At 41.8% G+C, this 19619-nt stretch overlaps 3 protein-coding genes across 4 annotated transcripts; 1 reads left to right on the top strand and 2 right to left on the bottom strand.

The window, feature by feature from the left end:
* Nucleotides 1-644: 644 nt before the first annotated feature.
* On the bottom strand, nucleotides 645-5170 carry LOC116733206 (zona pellucida sperm-binding protein 3-like). The gene is made up of 5 exons (XM_032583986.1): nucleotides 4994-5170; nucleotides 4760-4878; nucleotides 2432-2535; nucleotides 1267-1474; nucleotides 645-1143 (listed from the first exon to the last, which is right to left on the bottom strand). Exons 1-5 carry the CDS (start codon nucleotides 5168-5170, stop codon nucleotides 888-890), a joined length of 864 nt encoding a protein of 287 aa, XP_032439877.1. The 3' UTR covers nucleotides 645-887.
* A 279-nt stretch (nucleotides 5171-5449) lies between these two features.
* Nucleotides 5450-7832, bottom strand: cnpy4 (canopy FGF signaling regulator 4). Of its 2 annotated transcripts, none has more exons than XM_032582107.1 (6): nucleotides 7652-7832; nucleotides 7429-7555; nucleotides 6468-6564; nucleotides 6199-6321; nucleotides 5991-6132; nucleotides 5450-5785 (listed from the first exon to the last, which is right to left on the bottom strand). In XM_032582107.1, exons 1-6 carry the CDS (start codon nucleotides 7815-7817, stop codon nucleotides 5679-5681), a joined length of 762 nt encoding a protein of 253 aa, XP_032437998.1. In that variant the 5' UTR covers nucleotides 7818-7832; the 3' UTR covers nucleotides 5450-5678. The 2 variants fall into 2 exon arrangements, with proteins under 2 accessions (XP_032437998.1, XP_032437999.1); XM_032582108.1 differs by having other exon boundaries at nucleotides 5991-6108.
* A 913-nt stretch (nucleotides 7833-8745) lies between these two features.
* Nucleotides 8746-18860, top strand: LOC116732047 (calpain-5). The gene is given in 13 exon segments (XM_032581976.1): nucleotides 8746-9037; nucleotides 10188-10367; nucleotides 11867-11998; nucleotides 12081-12292; nucleotides 13468-13660; nucleotides 13747-13940; nucleotides 15108-15185; nucleotides 15315-15642; nucleotides 15719-15841; nucleotides 15927-16123; nucleotides 17266-17406; nucleotides 17408-17660; nucleotides 18467-18860. Coding segments are annotated over 12 exon segments (2193 nt in total). The 5' UTR covers nucleotides 8746-9037; nucleotides 10188-10202; the 3' UTR covers nucleotides 18644-18860.
* Nucleotides 18861-19619: the final 759 nt, after the last annotated feature.

Raw genomic sequence — 19619 nt, 5'->3', positions numbered from 1 at the left:
GTGCCCTTTTTGTTCTCACACTCTCAGTTGTCATAATGAACTATTATTCTGCAGCACACATGCACACACACAATGAGAGTTCAGCACACCAGTAACCTCGCAGACATATTAAAGATTGTAATCAGATTGGACCCGATTCAATACAAAAATGTTCTAAAAAGCTGCAAAAGCCTGTAATATATTTTCATAATGTATGATTTTCTGCATTTAGGTCTCATTTTGCAAACAGGGCTTATCTGTTTTCTTTATCTCTAAATGCTTCATGCTTCCTTTCACTCAGAAATACTTGAGTGAACAATTATCTAAACAAGGTGAATTACACAGCTGCACGGCTTAGATGCATGTAAATAATCCTTGAGCGGTCATAAATCCTGCTTCACACGCTGACATCTTTTGCTTTTATTAAATTGCAGCTAAATTGCCAGCCAGACACCTTTCAGATGGCAGGACTATTTCATAATTCAATTGTTCTTCACAGAATCAAGTCCTGCAGTCGTCATCTCGCCCTGGAAGAAACGTGATTGGACCCAGAGTTGGTTCTCTGAGCAGTTCTGCAATAAAACGACATCTCGGTTATGGTCTGCTGTTCACATGACCTGCACACTGCGACTCAGGAGGAAACCCAGCACACATTACACCATTTAGTCCGCGCCCTCTGTTGCTCCTCTGCGCCCTCTCGTGGATGAAATAAGCACTGCTTCCTTCGGCCGCCTCTCCGGGTCTGTCGCAGTTCTCGCACGCATGATCGTCCCCATCTGCTGACCTCCACCTGAAAGCAAAACCAAATGTGTTTTGCATCCCATGGATTTTTTTAAGAACGACCGTCTTCCCAAACACTAACTGACCTCCCGGTTATAAAAGAGCAGGCTTTTTTCTCTGGGTCCTTCTTAGAGAGGGGAACAGCTTCCAGGTAGCAAGTGATGTAAATCTGCAGGGAGGATAGTAGGATGTACATTTCTTTTTCTTTTTTTTTTTTTTATCTGTGCAGGAACTGAAATGATAAAGCATTTAAATTTGGCACTGACAGAGTGTCTCCGGTCCTGATGGAAGAGGAAAGGCTCCAGCTGAATGTGAAGGAGGTCGTCCCGGACCCGGGGCAGGAAGCGAGAGCCGGAGCCGCTCAGCTGGGAGTCTGTGAAACATCTGCAAACAACAGGCATGTCCTTATCAGATTTAACCCCTGCAGCTCGGACATAATGAGAAGCAGGAGGCGGATGGATTGGCTATGGAGGAACCGCGGCAGACATTAACGATTGCAGGACTCACCCCTGGTGGTCTATGAAGGGGTATCTGGGGTGAGAGTCCACATCAGGAGTCAGGGTGGCCACGCAGCTGCCTGCGTGCAGGCGGAGGGGAGGGTGATGATGATGGTGGTGGTCTATTGAGGCCAGGATGTTCACCATCTCACTCATGAAGTAAACAGGTGGGTTTCTCTCACTGCTCCAGTCATCTTGATGGTGAAAAAAAAGAGAAGAAGAAACGTATAATTATTTTAACTTCCACTGATATTTGCAGTCCAGATTAAACATGACTCACATGTTTAATCTGTGACATGTCCTATCAGATTAGGTCTCCTTAATTTATACTGTTGGGAAACCTCTGATTGATTCATATTTTACTTTCATATCTTTTGAATGTGATGGCGATCTTCAAGAATTTTTCTCCAGGTTTTCTAAGGACCTCTACCAATATACCCATTTAAATTGAGGCACATTTTAACGTTGCAAAACCAATCTTCAATGTATTTGTTGGGCTTTTACTTGATAGAGCAACAAAATGTAGTGCACTTTTGTAAAAGGGATAGAAACAAGAAAAAAAATACAAATAAAAATCTGAAAAGTGTCATTCAACTCGCCGACACACTGCTTTGTAGAACCTGTTGAGAAAAAAGAATTCTGCGTTTTCCTTCTATCTCTTTAGCAAGTTGCTACGCTAAACCTAAAGGAAATGACATGTTAGGAAATGCAAATGCGAGCTATGGGTAGAGGAAATGACACACCAGGGAACACCCTCTTTGGGACGTAGCTTAGATAGAGGCTTAGAAGAGTTGAACAAAATGGCAACCAACTCTTCTTGGTTGCCATTTTGTCCTGCTAGCTCCTAAAGGTCGCATGAGAAATGGACCAGCTGTATTTTGTTATTAATAAATGGAATTCATAAATTCACCTCACTGACTCTTTTTTTTAACCTCATACATCAAGAACTCAGTATGGAGAACGGATAATTCTCTACAAACCAAAGAGAAGCCCACAGCATGATACTTCCAGCACGGCGTAAAGTTGCCTGAATATGAAGTTCTGATGAAGACCTAACGCAGGGAGGTGAGCGATGCTTCTTCACCGTTAAGTTGTTCAGATGAGATGAGAAAAGTCTCAGTGGTTCCCAACCTTTTCATAATAAGCAGCAACATACGTGAGTTTTCGGAGCACACCTGTCATGAGGCTGAGGTAGAAGTCGAGGCTGAGATGAGCCGAGTGGACGGAGACGACGGATGTCCAGGTTGGCCTCAGGGCTCCGCTGCTCACCGCGTACCTCCTGCAGTGATAAACAGAAAACTTCACATGTCGTTATCATAGTTTTATACAGCTGGGAGAAGGATTTAGAGGTGGGTAGGTAAATAAAAGAATGAAAATCTAGAATACATCACTATATGAGGTGATGGTACCGTAATGGTGCAAGTGAAATACTATATTTTACAGATAGTTTCCAGTCTCTACAGGAGGAGAGAGAATCCAAAATCAGACCACCCAAAAAACTTTTCAGACTCAACAGGTGTCAGTTACAGTGTTAAATATTAAAAGTTATGATAAGAGAAAGCCTGAAGTAGTTTATGTTGTTCAGATGGGTTTCCTCTTGAGAAAGCCTGTTCTCTGCAAAAAGAATAACACTTGCAGGTTACATCTGGATAATGTCATTTAGGACAACTGAGACCAAAGTAGACACTTTCGGTCATAATTCACTCATGTCAGTAATCCAAACAGAGCATATCAACACAAACATACCATCTGTGAAGCAGAGTGGTGGGCGGCTGATGATTTGCAGTTTTGCAGCCAGTGGCCCTAAATACATCATAGTCAGAGTCAAGAATCTGCTCATTGGTATGCAGAATCCTCTAGATTTGAATGTGAAGCCGTCTGCCTGACAGATGAAGCTTGGTAGAACTTGGGTTATGCAGAAAAGAAGCGTTGTTGTAAGGAAGTACTTAGTAATATTCTTACTATTATTTTATTTTAATTTTTTACCTTAAAAAGTAGCTTTGTACATTTGTGGCATAAGAAAAACTGATTGTTACAAAGAATTATTGAATGGCTTAAAAAACAGAAATTCTGATTTTTAGGAAATTGAATTTTTTTTTAGTTAGGTAGAAGCACTAAATAACACATCCTGTGCTTTCCTGGAACATCAAGGTTACTTTCTTGGAACACAGCATATTTTCCAGAACCTACCAGGGTCTTTCCAGGAACTTTAATAGATCTGTTTTTATGGGGGGGTTTTTTACCCCTCCAGGGGGTGTTTTGTGGGCTCTAGTGTCCCTTATACGAAAGTAGGCTGACAGGAAAGGGGGAAAGAGAGGGGGGAAGACATGCGGCAAATGCCAGTAGGTCCAGGAATCGAACCCGCAATGGCCACGTCGAGGACTCAAGGCCTCCAAACATGGGTCCCCTACGCCACCACAGCACGCCCCAATAGATCTGTTTTAATAACGTAAATAAGTTCTAAAAAAGCACCTGTTAATTCCTGGACTGTTACTGCCAACGCTTGGAAGACGTTCTTCTAAGTGTGGGCAAACTGCCCGGCAAGTTTTAAGAAACAACCTCGTACGTTCAGAAAAGTAACAGGTGCCAGCACACACAGCCAGCAGTAACAGTAATCCAGGCCAGGAATTTGATACCATCCCAGGCCGCCACCAGAGAATTAACTCAAGTCACCAGGACTGAATTAAATTTTAAATGAAGTTGTGCACTTTACCATCAACGGCGGCTGTAAATGCTATTCTCACTGAGACTGCACCCATACCAACACAATGCTTGGGTGTTTGAGTTGCTGTTAGGAAAAGTTGGGAGAACTCCATCAGACACCGACTTCATCTAAACATGTTTGAGTCGAATGTCTAGATAAACGGGTCAAATCTGTCCTTTTTTTTGTTTTTAGCAAAAAAAAACAAATTTTGGCATCCATGTGCTTTTTGCCATAACACTTGTGCACAATCTGGTGTATATCTTTCTGCATTCCTGTCAGACATCCTCACAAAATGATTTTATTTAATTACATTTTTTTTTCAAATGAAGTGGCCTGAATCAAATCTTTAGACCCAGAACCTCTGCAATCGCTGAGCAGGCCAGGCCTGCGGAAAATGTCCTACTACTCCCGCTGGCCAATCCACCCCTGACCCATGCGTGGGAAAGTAAGCTCCAAGTTCAACTTCTAAGCCCGGAGAAAGTAAAATGTATCACAAAAGCATATTTTAAGTTCTGGAAAATAATATTTGGGAACAGCACCTTGTAGCCTTCTGGAAAATAACCAGAATTTTTCATTAAAGAATTGGGTAAAAGATATTTTGTAGTACTTCCGAAATGTTTTACAGGGTTGTGCAGCAAGGTATATAATCAGTCTTAAATGTATTTTTTTGTGCGTTTTTGAGAAATATTTCACATGTAAATTCCCCGCGGCGTAGCAGAAAAAAGCAGCTGGTCGAATAAAACTTTGCCACATAAATAATGTTTAGTGAGGCTAAATTAAAGGTCCCTGAATGTTTCACCTTTTATACCGACACAGCACAGGAACAGCAGCTCCCTCCGACTTGAACGTCTCACCAGCTGAAGAGCCAGGGAAGAAGAACAGCAGCATGTTGCTGTACAACACTGCATCGTCTGTAAACTGCAAAAAAAAAAAAAAAAAAACACGCCAAGAAATAACAGGATGACAACCAGCTGGGGGCAGCATGGAGCAGCTCCGATCCGATGCGCCTGGGGGGTGGAAAAGTCTCACCGACCGTCACTCTGCTCCCACACTCAGCCAGAGGAGCCCTGATGATGAACTCTCCATCTGCGGAGCGGCTGGCGGCGCAGCGATCCCGTCCAGAACCAGATGGTCCGAGCCTCAGTCCGACAAGCTGCGGGGGGGGCGGCGGCGCGGGGTCCAACAGGTGGGGTCTCATCACGATCTCCATGCTGTCCTCCTGACAGCTCACCTCAAGAGCCTGAGAGCTGACCTCCGAAGTAGCCAGGTCAGAGTGAAATAGAAAAACCGGTTCGGTTTAATGCGCGAAGCTCTGAGCTCTCAGAAAATAGGCAGAAAAGATGAAATAAGCAGCAAGAGGAGGCATTGTTTGGCCCTCTGATGCCCTGTCTGCAGGAGCCTCACAGCCAAATCTAATCAGAACTGATTACCTGAGCAGCAGCTCTGACAACACCTTCCAATGATGAGTTTAAAGACATCACATAAGCGGTTTATGTTGTTAAAAAGGTTTATTTCAAATATATAAAACTGTACATGGGGCAATATGAAGTAGAAATACTGCTGTGATGCAAATAATATATAAAGTGTCATGTTGCAACATGCCGATTATCCATCTGCAAACAGAATAACAGACTTCCTCTGTGCATAATTTCAGCTTCTGTCCTCTGTGATGCAGCTGAGGTGTAGTGTTGTCTTCACTTTCGTCCAAAAGTTTTCCCTCAAAGTTCTCTGGCATCGTGTGTCGTTCCCTCTTTATCTGCTCTTTTTTCTTCCTCAGCTCCTCCTTTAAGACCGGAGTCGCCTTTCCACACCTCCTCAAGACATTCTGGATAAAAGAAAGCACACGGTTTAGGAGGAGCATATATATAAAATCTGTGAAATTTTAAATGCGTGGTTTAGACAACTTAGACTTTTGATTCAAATAAGTATTATTTCCCATTTAAATCAGTTTCTTAATGGCTTCCTATCACTGTGTGAGTATCAGAATTTTAAATAAGTAGCTCTGAAGCGTCTCTCCGTTTCCGTCCCACCTCGCTCTGACGTCTTCAGGACGTGGTTCTCACAGAGGAAGTTCTCCAGCCTCCGGTCCTGATGGTGGAAGTACCATTCCTCCACCACGTCCTCGTACTGCTCCAGCATCGTCTCGCACTGATCGCATAAAACACACTTTGTCTAAAAAAAACCCCCATCGTTTTGACAATCGTTTACCTTTAGAAAGGGGAGTGTTCTCTGTCTTACCTGTTTTTTCATATTTGTCACCTCCGCAGATGGCTCGTCCCAGAGCTCATATGGCATGCCCAGGTCTACTTTCACTCCTTTGTTGACCAGATTCTTCAGCGTCGTCATGGTCTGACTGGAGCCCTGCAGTCAGCGTGAAACACAAGACGATAAACCACATGCTTAAGCGGACACACATTGCTCAATTTAGTGTTGAAAAAGGTAGAAAGTAATCCAAACTTTCACGGAGCTTTGAAGAAACGCATTCAGTACAACGAGGCGTTCACTACCTTGGCGTATCTGAGGCTACCAGGCCTCTCGGCGTGAACGTTGTACTGCAGGATGCGCTCGCATATGTTGTCCACCGCCTCGGTCAGACGAGTTTCTCTGAAATACAGCCTGAAAGACTAAATACTGACTTCTAACAAACGCAGGCAATAAAACTCTTTGCAAAACTTCAAACACACAAACTCTCTACAAAGAAAAAATCTAGTATAATCTCAAGCAGAAAACACACAGGATGCAACAAAGTCAAATAGCTCATACAAAAAACCTAGATGTCATTATGTACTCGAACCTGAAATTCTTTACAACCATGTCAAATATAATAATCAGCTCACAACAACTTTAAAAACATTACTAGAAGAAAGGGATTATTGTTAAAGTAGGGCAAGTGAAAGTATGTATATATATATATATATATATATATATATATATATATATACAGTACAGACCAAAAGTTTGGACACACCTTTTAATTCAATGAGTTTCCTTTATTTTCATGACTATTGACATTGTAAATTCACACTGAAGGCATCAAAACTATGAATCACACATGTGGAAATATGCACTAAACAAAAAAGTGTAAAACAACTGAAAATACCCCTTATATTCTAGTTTCTCCAAAGTAGCAACCTTTTGCTGTGATTACTGCTTTGCACACACTCTGCATTTTCTTGATGAGCTTCAAGAGGTAGTCACCTGAAATGGTTTTCACTTCATAGGTGTGCCCTGTCAGGTTAATAAGTGGGATTTCTTGCCTTATAAATAGTCATGAAAATAAAGAAAACCCACTGAATTAGAAGGTGTGTCCAAACTTTTGGTCTGTACTGTATATATATATATATATATATATATATATATATATATATATATATATATATATAGGTGGCTTCTCTAAGGTCACTGCTGATCTCTTTCTATCCTGGCATTGAGTTAAAACACAAGGATATTATGAAAAATATGGCTTACGAGGTGTTGTATTTAATCTTCCTCCTCCTCTTGCCTGTGTCCAGCACCTCTCCAACCTCCAGAACCTCTTTAGAGCGACCAGTTTTCTCCAGAGTCTCCTGCAGCTCCATTGTGAGAAACTTACAAACTGACAAAAACAAACAACCCAATATTAATTACCGACTCGCGAAAAGAACAGAAAAGTTGCAACAAACACGACTCCTAAGTCTTTTTGTCGTCAAACCTTCGCACTTATTGGGCAGTCTCTCGTCTTCACTCCCAGCAGCAAAGCCGCAGACACAAACGACAGCCAGAATAAACGCGTTCATTCTGAATATGTGCTTAAAATGGAGAGAATTAAAGTTTAGCGTCACCTCAGCCACATCGGCATCATTTTTCTTCGTGCGCATGCGCACTGCATCCAAGCAGGCACGACCAGTCGATTGCTGGTGGCTCGATGGCAGGCTAAGAAAAAGGAAAGAGGAAACATCGATTTGTTCAAATAAAGTGTAAAAAATATACATATCGAGGGCAAATAGGTCTAGTGAATTGAGATACAAGAAAATTAAATGAAATTCAAACGTAAAATAATTTTTTTTTACTTGCATCTTGATGGTTTTATTATTTATGAAATTCTTACCGAAAGTCCTAATTTTTTATGATCTCTGTTTACACTCACTGCGCAAGACTACTATTGAAGAAAAGGCATGCTAAAACTTGATTAACATTTGCTGCAGAAGCTCTGGGCAATCCAGTGAAATACTGGGAGAATATATTCTGGTCAAATTAGCCCAAGCCCGAACTCTTTAGACATTGAACGCACCATCTTTGGAGAAGGGGGTGCATTAAAAGAACCCTCAGCACCTTCAAGATTTGTGGTTTCATTTGTGTGGTGGAATGGGTCAAAACCCCATCTGAGAAATTTAATAACTAGTTTCTCAATACAGGAGAAGTTAATAATCAAAAAGGCTTTCCCAGAACTAATTGTATTTTATTTTCTTTTGTATGTGTGCATTACTTTGTATGTAAACATAATGGTTGGGAAAATGTTATGTCAATCGCTTCTTTAGAAATATTTAAACTGAGAAAAGCACAATTCCTTTTTCACATCGTGTATTAACACATCACTACAGGAACAGATTAAAGTAGCAAAATTGCCTTGTACCGTCGGATCTGTTTGTGTTCAAATGTCTATTTGATGTCTATTTATTGCAATTTTTAAAGCAGCTGTCAGCATTCCCATTTTTCCTCTTGAAATGTTTCTCAAAATACACAGGGAGCTGGTTCTAAGATTAGAACCAGCTCCCTGGCCAAATTTAGCTCCTTCGGAGCCGTTTGCTGTACACAGCTTCAACATTGTATATGTTGGGTCTAATCAATGTGACATTTGGCAGTGAAGCAGTTAAAGGAGAAGGTGTCAGCCTCTTGGTTTCTCAGGTGACATTTGCAGCACGATCAACAGCGACCGATCCTCCAGGAGAGTGTGAGGAAGAGGAAGGAAAACCTCACGGCAGAAGGCAACCTGGAGTTACAAACCATGTTGAGATGAGGACTGAATGGAAGAGACATCAGAAACAAGGACAAGAAGGAAGTGTAGGAACGACCACCTGACAGCACGCTGCAAGAAGCAGTAAGTGACGCTCAAACTCTCAGAAAACACCCTTGTTTGTGCAGGAGGATGGAAGTTTACATGCAGATGTGTGAGGACAACGTGTCAAAAACTGCATTACCAGTAGATTTTACTGGTGTGAGGTTATTCCCAGCTGTAACTGTGTATTATGTCACCCTGCATGGTGACCATCTGTCTATTGTCTGTGTGGAGGGAGATACAGTTACACAGAAACACAAACACTCAAGTATCGCCCTAAAGCTGTTACATAAACACAGACACATTTTAAGGATGTGAAACTGTGCACTCCTTTTTTTTTTTAATTTTATGAACCATAACTTCATTTCTTGTCTTGAGGCGTGAAACATCCTGGACAGACTTAAAATAGGCAAAAGCAATGTTACTCTTTTCTGCCTGTCCTATAATACAAAACATGATAGAAGCAAAGAAAAACATAGTTTACAAAATTTCTATCATAGTGTTTAGTTAAGTACTCGGTGGAAAGTATTAGGAAAACAAGATGAAGCGGTAAAATCCTTAATTATTCAAAAACAGCTGGCCCACAATGTCGATACTGATATAAAGTTAAAATAAAAGCAGTCTGTGTTGAAATAAACTCAGTAGTCTGTATGTTATTGGGTGGAGGAGGAATTTTTCCACCAAAGATTTCCTGACAATTTTTGATGGAAATAAACTGAGACTTTCTAACCCAAGAACTCTGACCTGTCTAACTGTCAAGCATGATGGTGGAAGTTTTATGCTTTGAGGTAATTATATCTGCTAGTGGTGTTGGTTCATCACACAGACTAGGTAGAATAACACGGACAGAGGGTTGGTGTTTCCAAAGGTAAACCACCGAGTGGAACTGTCTCATAAAACCATGAGGTTTTGTATTTCGACCAGCTTTGAGTGAAAGTTTTTGATGAACAGCTTCTAAGTTTCAGACAAAATGGGAAACATTTATGAGGTTGATTAAAACAAAACTACTTTTCATGATTTCTAATAGACCACATGTGGTATCGTAGGCTGTGATAACAGGAGCAGACTACAATCTAAATAAGTATGTGTTTGAATGGCAAATGGCAATAAGATCTCATGTCATTATGTGATGCATATTTTTTTTCCTCTCTGTTTGAGTCCTTTTTATCATTATCTTTCCATCTTGTTTTAGTCGTTTGATGTGAGAATGCTGGAAGCGGTGAGTGGCTTTAAGGACCAGAGCTTCGACAAACTGAGGCGCTCCTGCCTACGTCGAGGGGCGCTCTTCAAAGACCCTCTGTTCCCTGCCACAACCCAATCCCTCTTCTACAAGAGGGCGCCCCCACCTGGACTGACCTGGAAGAGGCCACGGGTGAGTGTGCTGTGGAGTAAAAGTGTCCAAATAAAACTGAAAGCAATCCTAGCAAATGCCTAGAAAGCCTAATTTATGAATCCATCACCTCTGGTCCCTGATCTAAATTGAGAAGGCAACTACAGTGTGCCGCATTTCAACAAGTGGATTAATTAAAGCGCTTTCTATAATTAGAGAGGTTGTCAGGCAGTGAAACTCTATCCCCGGGAGGAGGAGATGCAGATGGACAGCCATATTAGTGTCAATGGTTGAGTTCAGAAAAAGCAGCAGTGTGTAAATAGACTAGTTGGTTGTTTTTAGAGCAGTGTTGTGATGCCTGGGGCTTCCAGCCACTGTAGCTGAAAACTGCAGCTACACCAACCATGTAGATGTGAATAAAAACAGCCAACTTTGAGGTTTTATAATTTGCAGGTTTATTGGGGAAACGGTTATGTTTTTATGGTGGGGAATGAATGTTTTATTACAGTAGTTAGGGTGCAGCTTGTGCTGTAAACGTTATGTTACCTTCTGATCCTTTCTGGTTTGTGTTATGCTGTTTTGAAAAAGTCTGGAATTGCATTTTATGGTTTTGCAAGTCGGGCTGCATGGTGGAGCAGTTGTTAGAACTTGTAGCAATAAGATCCTGAGTTTGAATCCTGGCCTGGGCGCTTTTGACCTTGAGTTTGGATGTTCCTCCTGCGGATACATAGGTTCTCTCTACTTATTTTTGCTCCCCGCACATGTCCAAAACCATGACTGTTTTGTCAATTGCTCTCTCTACATTGCACTCAGGTATGAGTGTGTGCTTGTGGTTGTTTGTCCTGGGTATCTCTATCTAGGGTGTAACCGCTCCTCTCTCCTCCCCACCCTGAGCAATCCTCCAAGGTCGAGCAGGCCGGTACAGATTCTCCATCCTACGGGAGACGTGGGTCTTCAAGAAGGCAACTGTCGTTATTCTCTTGTTTCTTTAAGATGTTTTACTCCTCAACCAAAAGTCTTCTTCGGTTCTCCGGACTTCGAAGCTGTAGTCATAAAAAAAATCACTCTCACAGGGCCCTCGGGGCCAATTTATCCTCCCTTTACGCACGTAAAGAGGTCCACCCAATTCTGACGTCATCAACCATTACTGTCCTCATACTTTTATGATGTTTATTAAGTTAGCATTGGACACTATATCAACAAGAAGGGCGTTCGGACTCAGTTTGGAATCCAAAAGAAAGTTTCAACTAATAGCAAGCGTGGAATAAATCATGATAATGTACATTCTCAGAGGAAGACATGAAGAATCACTGGAGTAGATGGAGGTGGTCTGTGTTTCCATTAAATACATCCACATGTGGATAGAGAAGTTCCCCCATATTCATCATTTGTCTGGAAAACATCAGGATTTGTTTTATATTAAAAAAAACATCATGTTTTCTGTCCCCTTGAATGAATGGAAGTTAATTATTGTAGACTGATGAGATTTCATTTACTTTTTATCCTAATTTGGACTTTTGTTACGTCTCTCATCCATCCAGGAAATTTGCAGGGACCCTCGTTTGTTTGTGGATGGTATCAGCACTCGCGACTTGCACCAAGGCAGTCTGGGTAACTGCTGGATGGTGGCAGCCATTTCCTGCTTGGCATCCGAGCCTTCACTGTGGAAGAAGGTTCTCCCCCATTGTCCTATCAGCTCTGTGCCCTGCCTTTACACTTTCCCCTAATCTTACGCATCCCTTCTCCTCACTTCAGGTCATTCCCAACCACATGGATCAGGAGTGGAACCCAAAACGCTCAGACCTGTACGCAGGGATCTTCCATTTCAGATTCTGGCGCTTCGGACATTGGGTTGATGTCGTGGTGGATGACCGTTTGCCGGTCAGTCAAGATGGAGTCCTGCTCTTCTGCCGCTCAGCAACACCAAGAGAGTTTTGGAGCGCCTTGCTGGAGAAGGCCTACGCCAAGTAAGGAGAAGCAGAAAACTGTGTCCAATGGACAAGTGGAGCATTAATATTCTTTCACAGCTTGGCAGCTACTTTTATTCTTTAAAATAACCCTGTCTATGTCCTCGGCAATCATATAAGGTTTTCAGCATAGGTTCAAAACACTCATTTCCAGAGATCCAGAGTTTCCCAAAAAGAGAACAAAGCCCCCTTGCTAGGTCCCGTTTGTGCTGACTTGATGGCAATTAAAGGGTAAAAAGACAAAATGGACACTTTCCAGTCAAAGTTGGTTTTTTTCCTGAAACTGTTGATAAAATAAATTAAATATGTGATTTATACCAACTGTTTTAGCAAATGAGCATTTGCCAAATCTGCATTTCGGACAAATTATGATCAATAAACTAGAAGTAGTTCATGTTATAACTTGAACAGTGAACATGAATCAATGCATTTTAACCTGGACCACATGCACCAGCCCTATTTCTATTGGAGGTAAACTTTATGATAACTGGAGAAAGAAACTTAAAACATATGGCCACAATAACAGAAAGTAAGCAGAGAGAAGTCAAGGTGAGGCTTTAAACATAACAACAAGACCCCAGTTCTCAAGCACGTCAGTGGCAGAATCATGCAGTGGGGCTCTTGCGTCCAGCTATGCTGGTGCGTTGGACCCAAATATGCCTGAACATTAATGCAAAAACGAAAAAAATTTTGAGCCCTTATTTAACTGCCTTAAAATTGTTTAAATGTTATTAAATTCATTTTAGTTTGATTTTTACATAATTTATAAAGCGCTCAAACAAGCTATTGGAACGACCATCTGAAATAATCGCAGTTTATTGAAAAATTCGGAAGATTAAAGCTAAAAAATAAAATAATATTAAATAAAAACAGAAAACAATGGATTAATATAAAAATAAAATAATCATTTATACAAATATATATATAAAAAAGGAACAGCCGGGCATACCAGGAAGCCGTTCTGCAATGAAGTGGGAGAAGATGAGATAATTGATGTAAATGTGGTAAACTTATGTCTAATTTTGAGCCTGTGTGGATTAGGGGAAACTCCCCACAACACTGAAAGCCCAGAGGCAAAGCCACAAATCTCCTGCAAATGAACTGACTGACATCTAGAAAGGGATGAACTGCGTGTCACACGCGACTCCCTGAACCAGTTTGTGTTTCGGTTTCAGACTAAATGGATGCTATGAGGCTTTAGAGGGAGGAAACACTGCGGAGGCCCTCATCGACTTCACTGGAGGAGTTTCGGAGCCTCTCAGCCTGGACTGTGAGGCCCTCAGCCTGAGCAGCGAGCGGAGGAAGGCACTCTTCCAGACATTAGCTAAGGTCCATGAGCACAAATCCCTCATCACGTGCTCCATCCGGGTAGGACTTTGTCTTTTCTGTGACCCTGAGGGGCTTCAACGTTTCAGACGGTACTGGTAAATGACTAAACGTTTCACATTTCTCAGCCAGCTGAGGGGGAGACGGTGGAGTCGGTGTTGGACTGCGGGCTCGTACGAGGACACGCCTATGGCATCACAGCGGTGAGGAAGGTGAGGCTGGCGGAGAATCCGCCGAGGACAGGCGGGACGTTCCGACTCTTTATGGTGCGCATGAGGAACCCGTGGGGGACCACGGACTGGAAAGGAGCCTGGAGTCAGGGGTGAGGGCGCTTTCAAACCTTTTCTTCTGACTGCTGAGCGCATTTTGTAGGCGCTTTAGGAATAAAGCCTCAGCTGACGATGTAGTTTACAACGTTTTACAATGCCACTGCAACTTTTCTGGACAATTTCAGACATTTTACAACAGTTAGGCAAATGTTTTACAGGGGAACATCTGCTGTTTACATTACGAATCTCTGAGAAAACCGAGAAAAATGGCCACAATGGACCAATGACTCCTTCCAGAAGTTAAAACACTACTTGTTTATTTCTTACACTCTGTCATCTGCTTCACAGTAGAGCTCATCTACAGCACCTCTCAGAAGTGATCACACCTTTTGAACTTTTTCCACGCTATACTCAAATGTACTTTAATGCTTTAAGCTGAATTTTATATGATAGATGATTATGCAGCATTTCATGTGTCAAATAAAAATCTAAAAAGTGTGGTGTGCATTTGTCGTCGGCCCTCCTGCGGCAATACTTTATAGAAACACCTTTCACTGCAATTACAGCTGCAAATCCTTTGTGTCTCTATCAGTATGACACATCTGGAGACGGGCATCTTCACTATAAACTCCACCAGTCTGGTCATTGAAAAACCACATGTACCACAAGCTTCTTTAAAATGTGCAAAAGAAAAAAAAAACTGCCAAATACACTGAACAGAATGCTTAAAATAGATTTAAATACAGAACATAACAAAAAGACAAATGAGAGGAAAATTCACAATAAAATTTTACATAAAGATTTTCTAAAAGTCACGTACTAGAAAGATTTAAGAAGAAATGTTTATAAAGTCTGAAGAGTTTCTCCCCCTTGGGTCAGTGAAGATGTTTTGACCGCAGATTCTCTCTCAGCTGTAGTTCTAGGACCACTGCACATTTTGTTTTCGCTTATGTCTCTGATACAATTCAACCAGTTGCCACAATACTGAGTTAAATCTATTAAATGATTTTAAAATCGGCTGTTTTTCCATCCAACCTATAGAGTTTGACAATCCATTAAAATCTGTTGACTTCTGTGCTAGTCTATCACAAAAATCCCACTAGAATAAAACGTGTTGAAGTTTAAGGTGTCAGTTTGACAAAATGTGAATGAATCCGTGGTACATTATGCAGCTTATTACGATGAATACGCCTTTTGTTGTTGTTGCGCGCCCCCTGCAGGTCAGAGCAGTGGCAGCAGCTGAGCCGAGCAGAGCGGGAGAAGATGGGGATTGTTGTTCGTGATGTTGGAGAGTTCTGGCACGCAGCATTTCAATCAAAATCTCAAACTATATCTTCACAAACATACGTTGCATAATTTTTCCAACCTTCCAAGTGATTTCATGCATATATATATATTATATTATATTTTTCCTCCCCTCCAAACAGGATGGACCTCCAGGACTTCTGCTGCTACTTCACAGACGTGGTGGTGTGCCGGCTGGTGCAGAGGACGCTGCTGTGGCCGAGCTCACACTGGAGAGAGACGCAGAGCTACGGGGAGTGGGCTCCTTCTCCAGATGCCCCCGGCACAGCGCCTCTTTCTACAGGGAAGTACAGCAGCTCTGCTGAGGCCCTGAGCAACATTCGACCTGAAGGGAAGAAGGTCAGGGAGAGCAGTCAGGAAGGAACGGAAAGGGGAGCGGTCATTGAGGACAGGAGGAGTCGCTGTGGGGGGTGCATCAACCACAGGGACAGCTTTCTGCACAATCCACAGGTGCAGACGTCATAAAACATACCTAAACAAACAGAAAAAAATGCTGAAATTTACCCCGTTGCCTTCTGTTTTTAAGTACATGTTTGAGGTGCAAAGCAAAGAGGAGGAGGTGCTGATCTGTCTGCAGCAGGAAGATAGGAGGGTCTTGAAGAAAAACGGAGGAGGGGAAAACCTGCCAATAGGCTTCGAGGTGCTGAAGGTGGGCAGAAGCTCTAAACAAAACACGAACCTTTTCTCGCTTCTTGAAATTTCATCGCCTTTTCCCACCATCTCATCCCGTTGAGGTGGAGGCGAACCGCTGCAGCCGAGTGCAGCTGGTGGCGGAGCAGGCGGCCAGCTCCATCTACATGGACTCCCGCAGTGTGACTCTGAGGGGAACTTTGGCTTCGGGTCGATACGTGGTGCTGCCCACCACCTTCCTGCCGGGCGACACCGGACGCTTCCTGCTGAGGCTTTTCTCGCACTCTAACGTCCAACTCAGGTGTGCCAAAGCGCAAAAAAAGTCAGATGAAGATGAACACCCACGCACGCACACACCCCAACGCCCACACACACACACGCACACACAAAAAGACATTTAATAGACAATAAGCAGTTAATCAATTAATAAATAAATCTCATAATACATTTAAATGAGCTCCATAATTTCTATTCAGATGATTAATATTTTTTGAAGGGATATTTGTTTAACAAGGCTTCATTATGCATTCTATTTATGGTTTTGGTTGTGTTTGGATTTTATTTACTCTTTTTGGATGTTTTTGGTGTTTTAGATATTTAAGATATCGTTCAGTTGCAGTGTGCAGTATTCTTTATATTAATATATTACTTGAAAAATGATCTCAAGACAATAATACTGTTTATCACAATGAATTCTGGGTCAATTTGTCATCCAGTAAAATGTGTTATTGAGACAATCCTGTAAATTCATAAACCTCGTAGCCTGGTATTGACCGGCTTGCTTTCCCAAATTTGATTCGATTAGAAGTTTAACTTTAAGCTTTTCTTAAAGCTCAACAGCATCAATGCATCTCATCTCTGTAAGGTGTACATTTTGCAAGGGAAAGTTAACTTTACTCACAGATTTAAGGCAGCTTTTGAAGCTACAGACTGCACAGTTCAAAAGCTGCCATGAAGTTATGAGGAAATATTTTACTCAGAAACCATGTGACGACTGGGAACGAACCGTGCCCAAACTAGAAAAACAACATAAAATAGGAGGGAGAGAAAATAACAACTGACTAAAAAATAGGCAAACACGAAAATATATAAATAAAAAAGCAAGACGAACCCAGAACATACAGAACTCGAAACCTGGAGAGCAAAACAGAACCATAAATGTTTATGAGCGAACAGATGATGCAGCATTTCCAGTCTCCGCTTGGTTGAAACCGGCAACGTTTCCCAGATACTCTTCAGTTGATTCCGATTTTTAGTTTATGTCTGTTCATCGGGGCAGATAGATTGGTTGTTCCTACCTATTAATTAAGCTCCAGTTAAAAAAAAATCAGTTTTTACTCTGAGAAACAGGAATTGATTCGTGACTAATTATTTTTCTTCCATGTAGCAGCATACATCTCATAATCCCGGTTCTGTTTTCGTTTTTTTTTCTCCTCTTTGAAGGGAACTAAAGGAAGAACTGCCATCTCCGTCTTTGTTCCAGTGTTTTCTACCTCAGCCAGCGGTGGTGACCACAATCCATCTGCGCAGGGCATCTGGTCTCAAACCTCCCAAACAAACAGGTGGCTTAGCAGAAGAAGAAGACATTGTTTTGGCCACATGTTCAGTCCTCGTCGACTGCTTCCATTCGCTCTGTTTTCAGCTTCTTCTGTTTTTGTTCCTTTGCATCGCGTCGGGTTTCCTGCCTCGTGGCCACAGCTCCAGATGTTTACGCCGTGGTGCGGTGTGAGGGCGACGCCATCAGGACGAGAGTGTTCAAGGCTGAGGACGGAAACCCCGAATTCAACCTCCGAGCCATCTTCTACAGAAGATACCCCGACAACAACATCTCTGTCAAGGTTTGACGCTTTCTGTCTCACACCCGGTCAGACGATTGTGCATTACACGAAGTCTTCATAACCCTTGAGGTTTTTCACGTTTTGTCTTAAAAATACATCAAAAATCTTGATGTATTTTATGTATTTTATGTGATAGACAAACATTAAGTAATTGATCATGTAAAGTGGGAAGAAAAATGAGTCCTGTGCAACTTTTAATAAGTTTTCTACCTGTTTATCCTGCAATTTGCTCCATCCGTCTTCTCATCAACTCTACGCGATTTTCTTGTCTCTGCTGCAGAAAAACATTCACACAGCATGATTCTACCACCACCATATTTCCTCCATTAGATGGTGTAATGTTTTCTGCCACACACACCGTTTTGCTAGTGGGACTAAACTTTCACATTTTGATCACGTTTGACCAGAGAAGCTTCCTAACACGTGTGTTTGTTGAGTCTTGGGAAACTTTCAGCATGACATGTTTAAAGTTTCACTTTAAAGAATTGTTTTCTTCTGGTCACTCATAGAGTAAAGCTTCAGTTGGTCACTTTTATAAACTAATTTGCTTTGATCTGGTTGGACAAGTGTTCATTGTGCTCCAAGTGTGACATGTGTGATTCAAATTATTCCATTATCTCTGCAGTCTGTCAACAAATCTTGATATTTATGCAGCCATTTAAATCCAAACTTTGCACACCACCCCTAGGAGTTTTACTACATGAAACCCCAATAAAACATATTAAAGTCTACTCGCATCGTAAGCTAATATGAAAACATTTTGAGTTTTGCAGTAATAACCTGCATGCATGCTGGCATATGTGCAGCTATGGAGCACAGGCCTGCTGTGGGACTCCCTCCTCGGAGCGGCTCGACTCCAGACGACAGAATCCGAGAGGAGCCGGAGCCTCGTGATAGATCTGCGAGGGGGACGGTTGCGCTCGGGGTCCAGAGGCTGCATCTACGTGGAGACGTCCACCAGCGTCTGCCTGACGGATTTGTGACATCTGTCTGGTTGCCACGGTATCACCAAGATCATTTGGATGAACAGCGGAGCAAATAGACGACGACTTTCAGGAACAGCAAATATAGCAAACCCTTTTTCTCTGTTCAGGGTTTTATTTGGCTGCTATTATTATTATTTTTTTTAATGCAACAATTATCTCTGTTTCCTATATATATTATGTTTTTTTTTTCTTCATTTTATACAATAAATAATAAGACACCATGTGCTTCTTTTATTTAATTTAAAGTCAAATATTCATATTTTTAAAATAAATCTTAATGGATGTTTCTTGAAAATTTGATGTTCCCAATTTTTATTGTATGTTCTTAATGCTCCGTGCAACAGGAGTTCTACCTGCTGCACAGTCCAAACATTAGAAAGCTATGACTGCAATGATTTTTAAGATGGCCTGTAATTCCTGACCAAATTGTACATGGATTACCAGAAAAGTCCCGTCATCGTAAACAGACTAATAACTTCTGTCTGTCTGCTTAAACCAATAATTCATGGTAGGATTAAACTGCTGACCAGATATGTGGCAATAGAGTGCAACTGTATTGTACCAAGTAGAGCTGACTAACCAGCTGTGTGCTGATCAGACCTAAAGTACTGCGGTGCTATCAGAGAAAGTGCCCTCTGCTGCATCCCCTGCTTATTTGCATCATAAGCTGCGTCACACTTTAAGGAATTAAGCTCACTCCATGATATATTTGATTATTCAGAGTATTAATACAGCTGATATTGCCCAGAAAACTTACCAAAAGCATTCTGTCCGGACAACATAGAGCTCTGCCTGGCCTCAAACGTTTGATAAGACATGCTAATTCTGCAGCATTTGTTTATCAGGATTAGATCCCAGTCGTCTTCGAAAGTCAAACAGGCAGCTGGTTTTATGAGCCACAGGTGTCTGCCACCATTACTTCACTTCTTTAATTCTTCGATACAAGCATGTGTTGCAAACAAAACGCTGCTTT

Source organism: Xiphophorus hellerii, chromosome 14, assembly GCF_003331165.1.
Source record: "Xiphophorus hellerii strain 12219 chromosome 14, Xiphophorus_hellerii-4.1, whole genome shotgun sequence".
NCBI classification, from domain to species: Eukaryota; Metazoa; Chordata; class Actinopteri; order Cyprinodontiformes; family Poeciliidae; genus Xiphophorus; species Xiphophorus hellerii.
The sequence above is the reverse complement of the archived record's forward strand: the minus strand, read 5'-3'. Positions and strand labels throughout refer to the sequence as shown.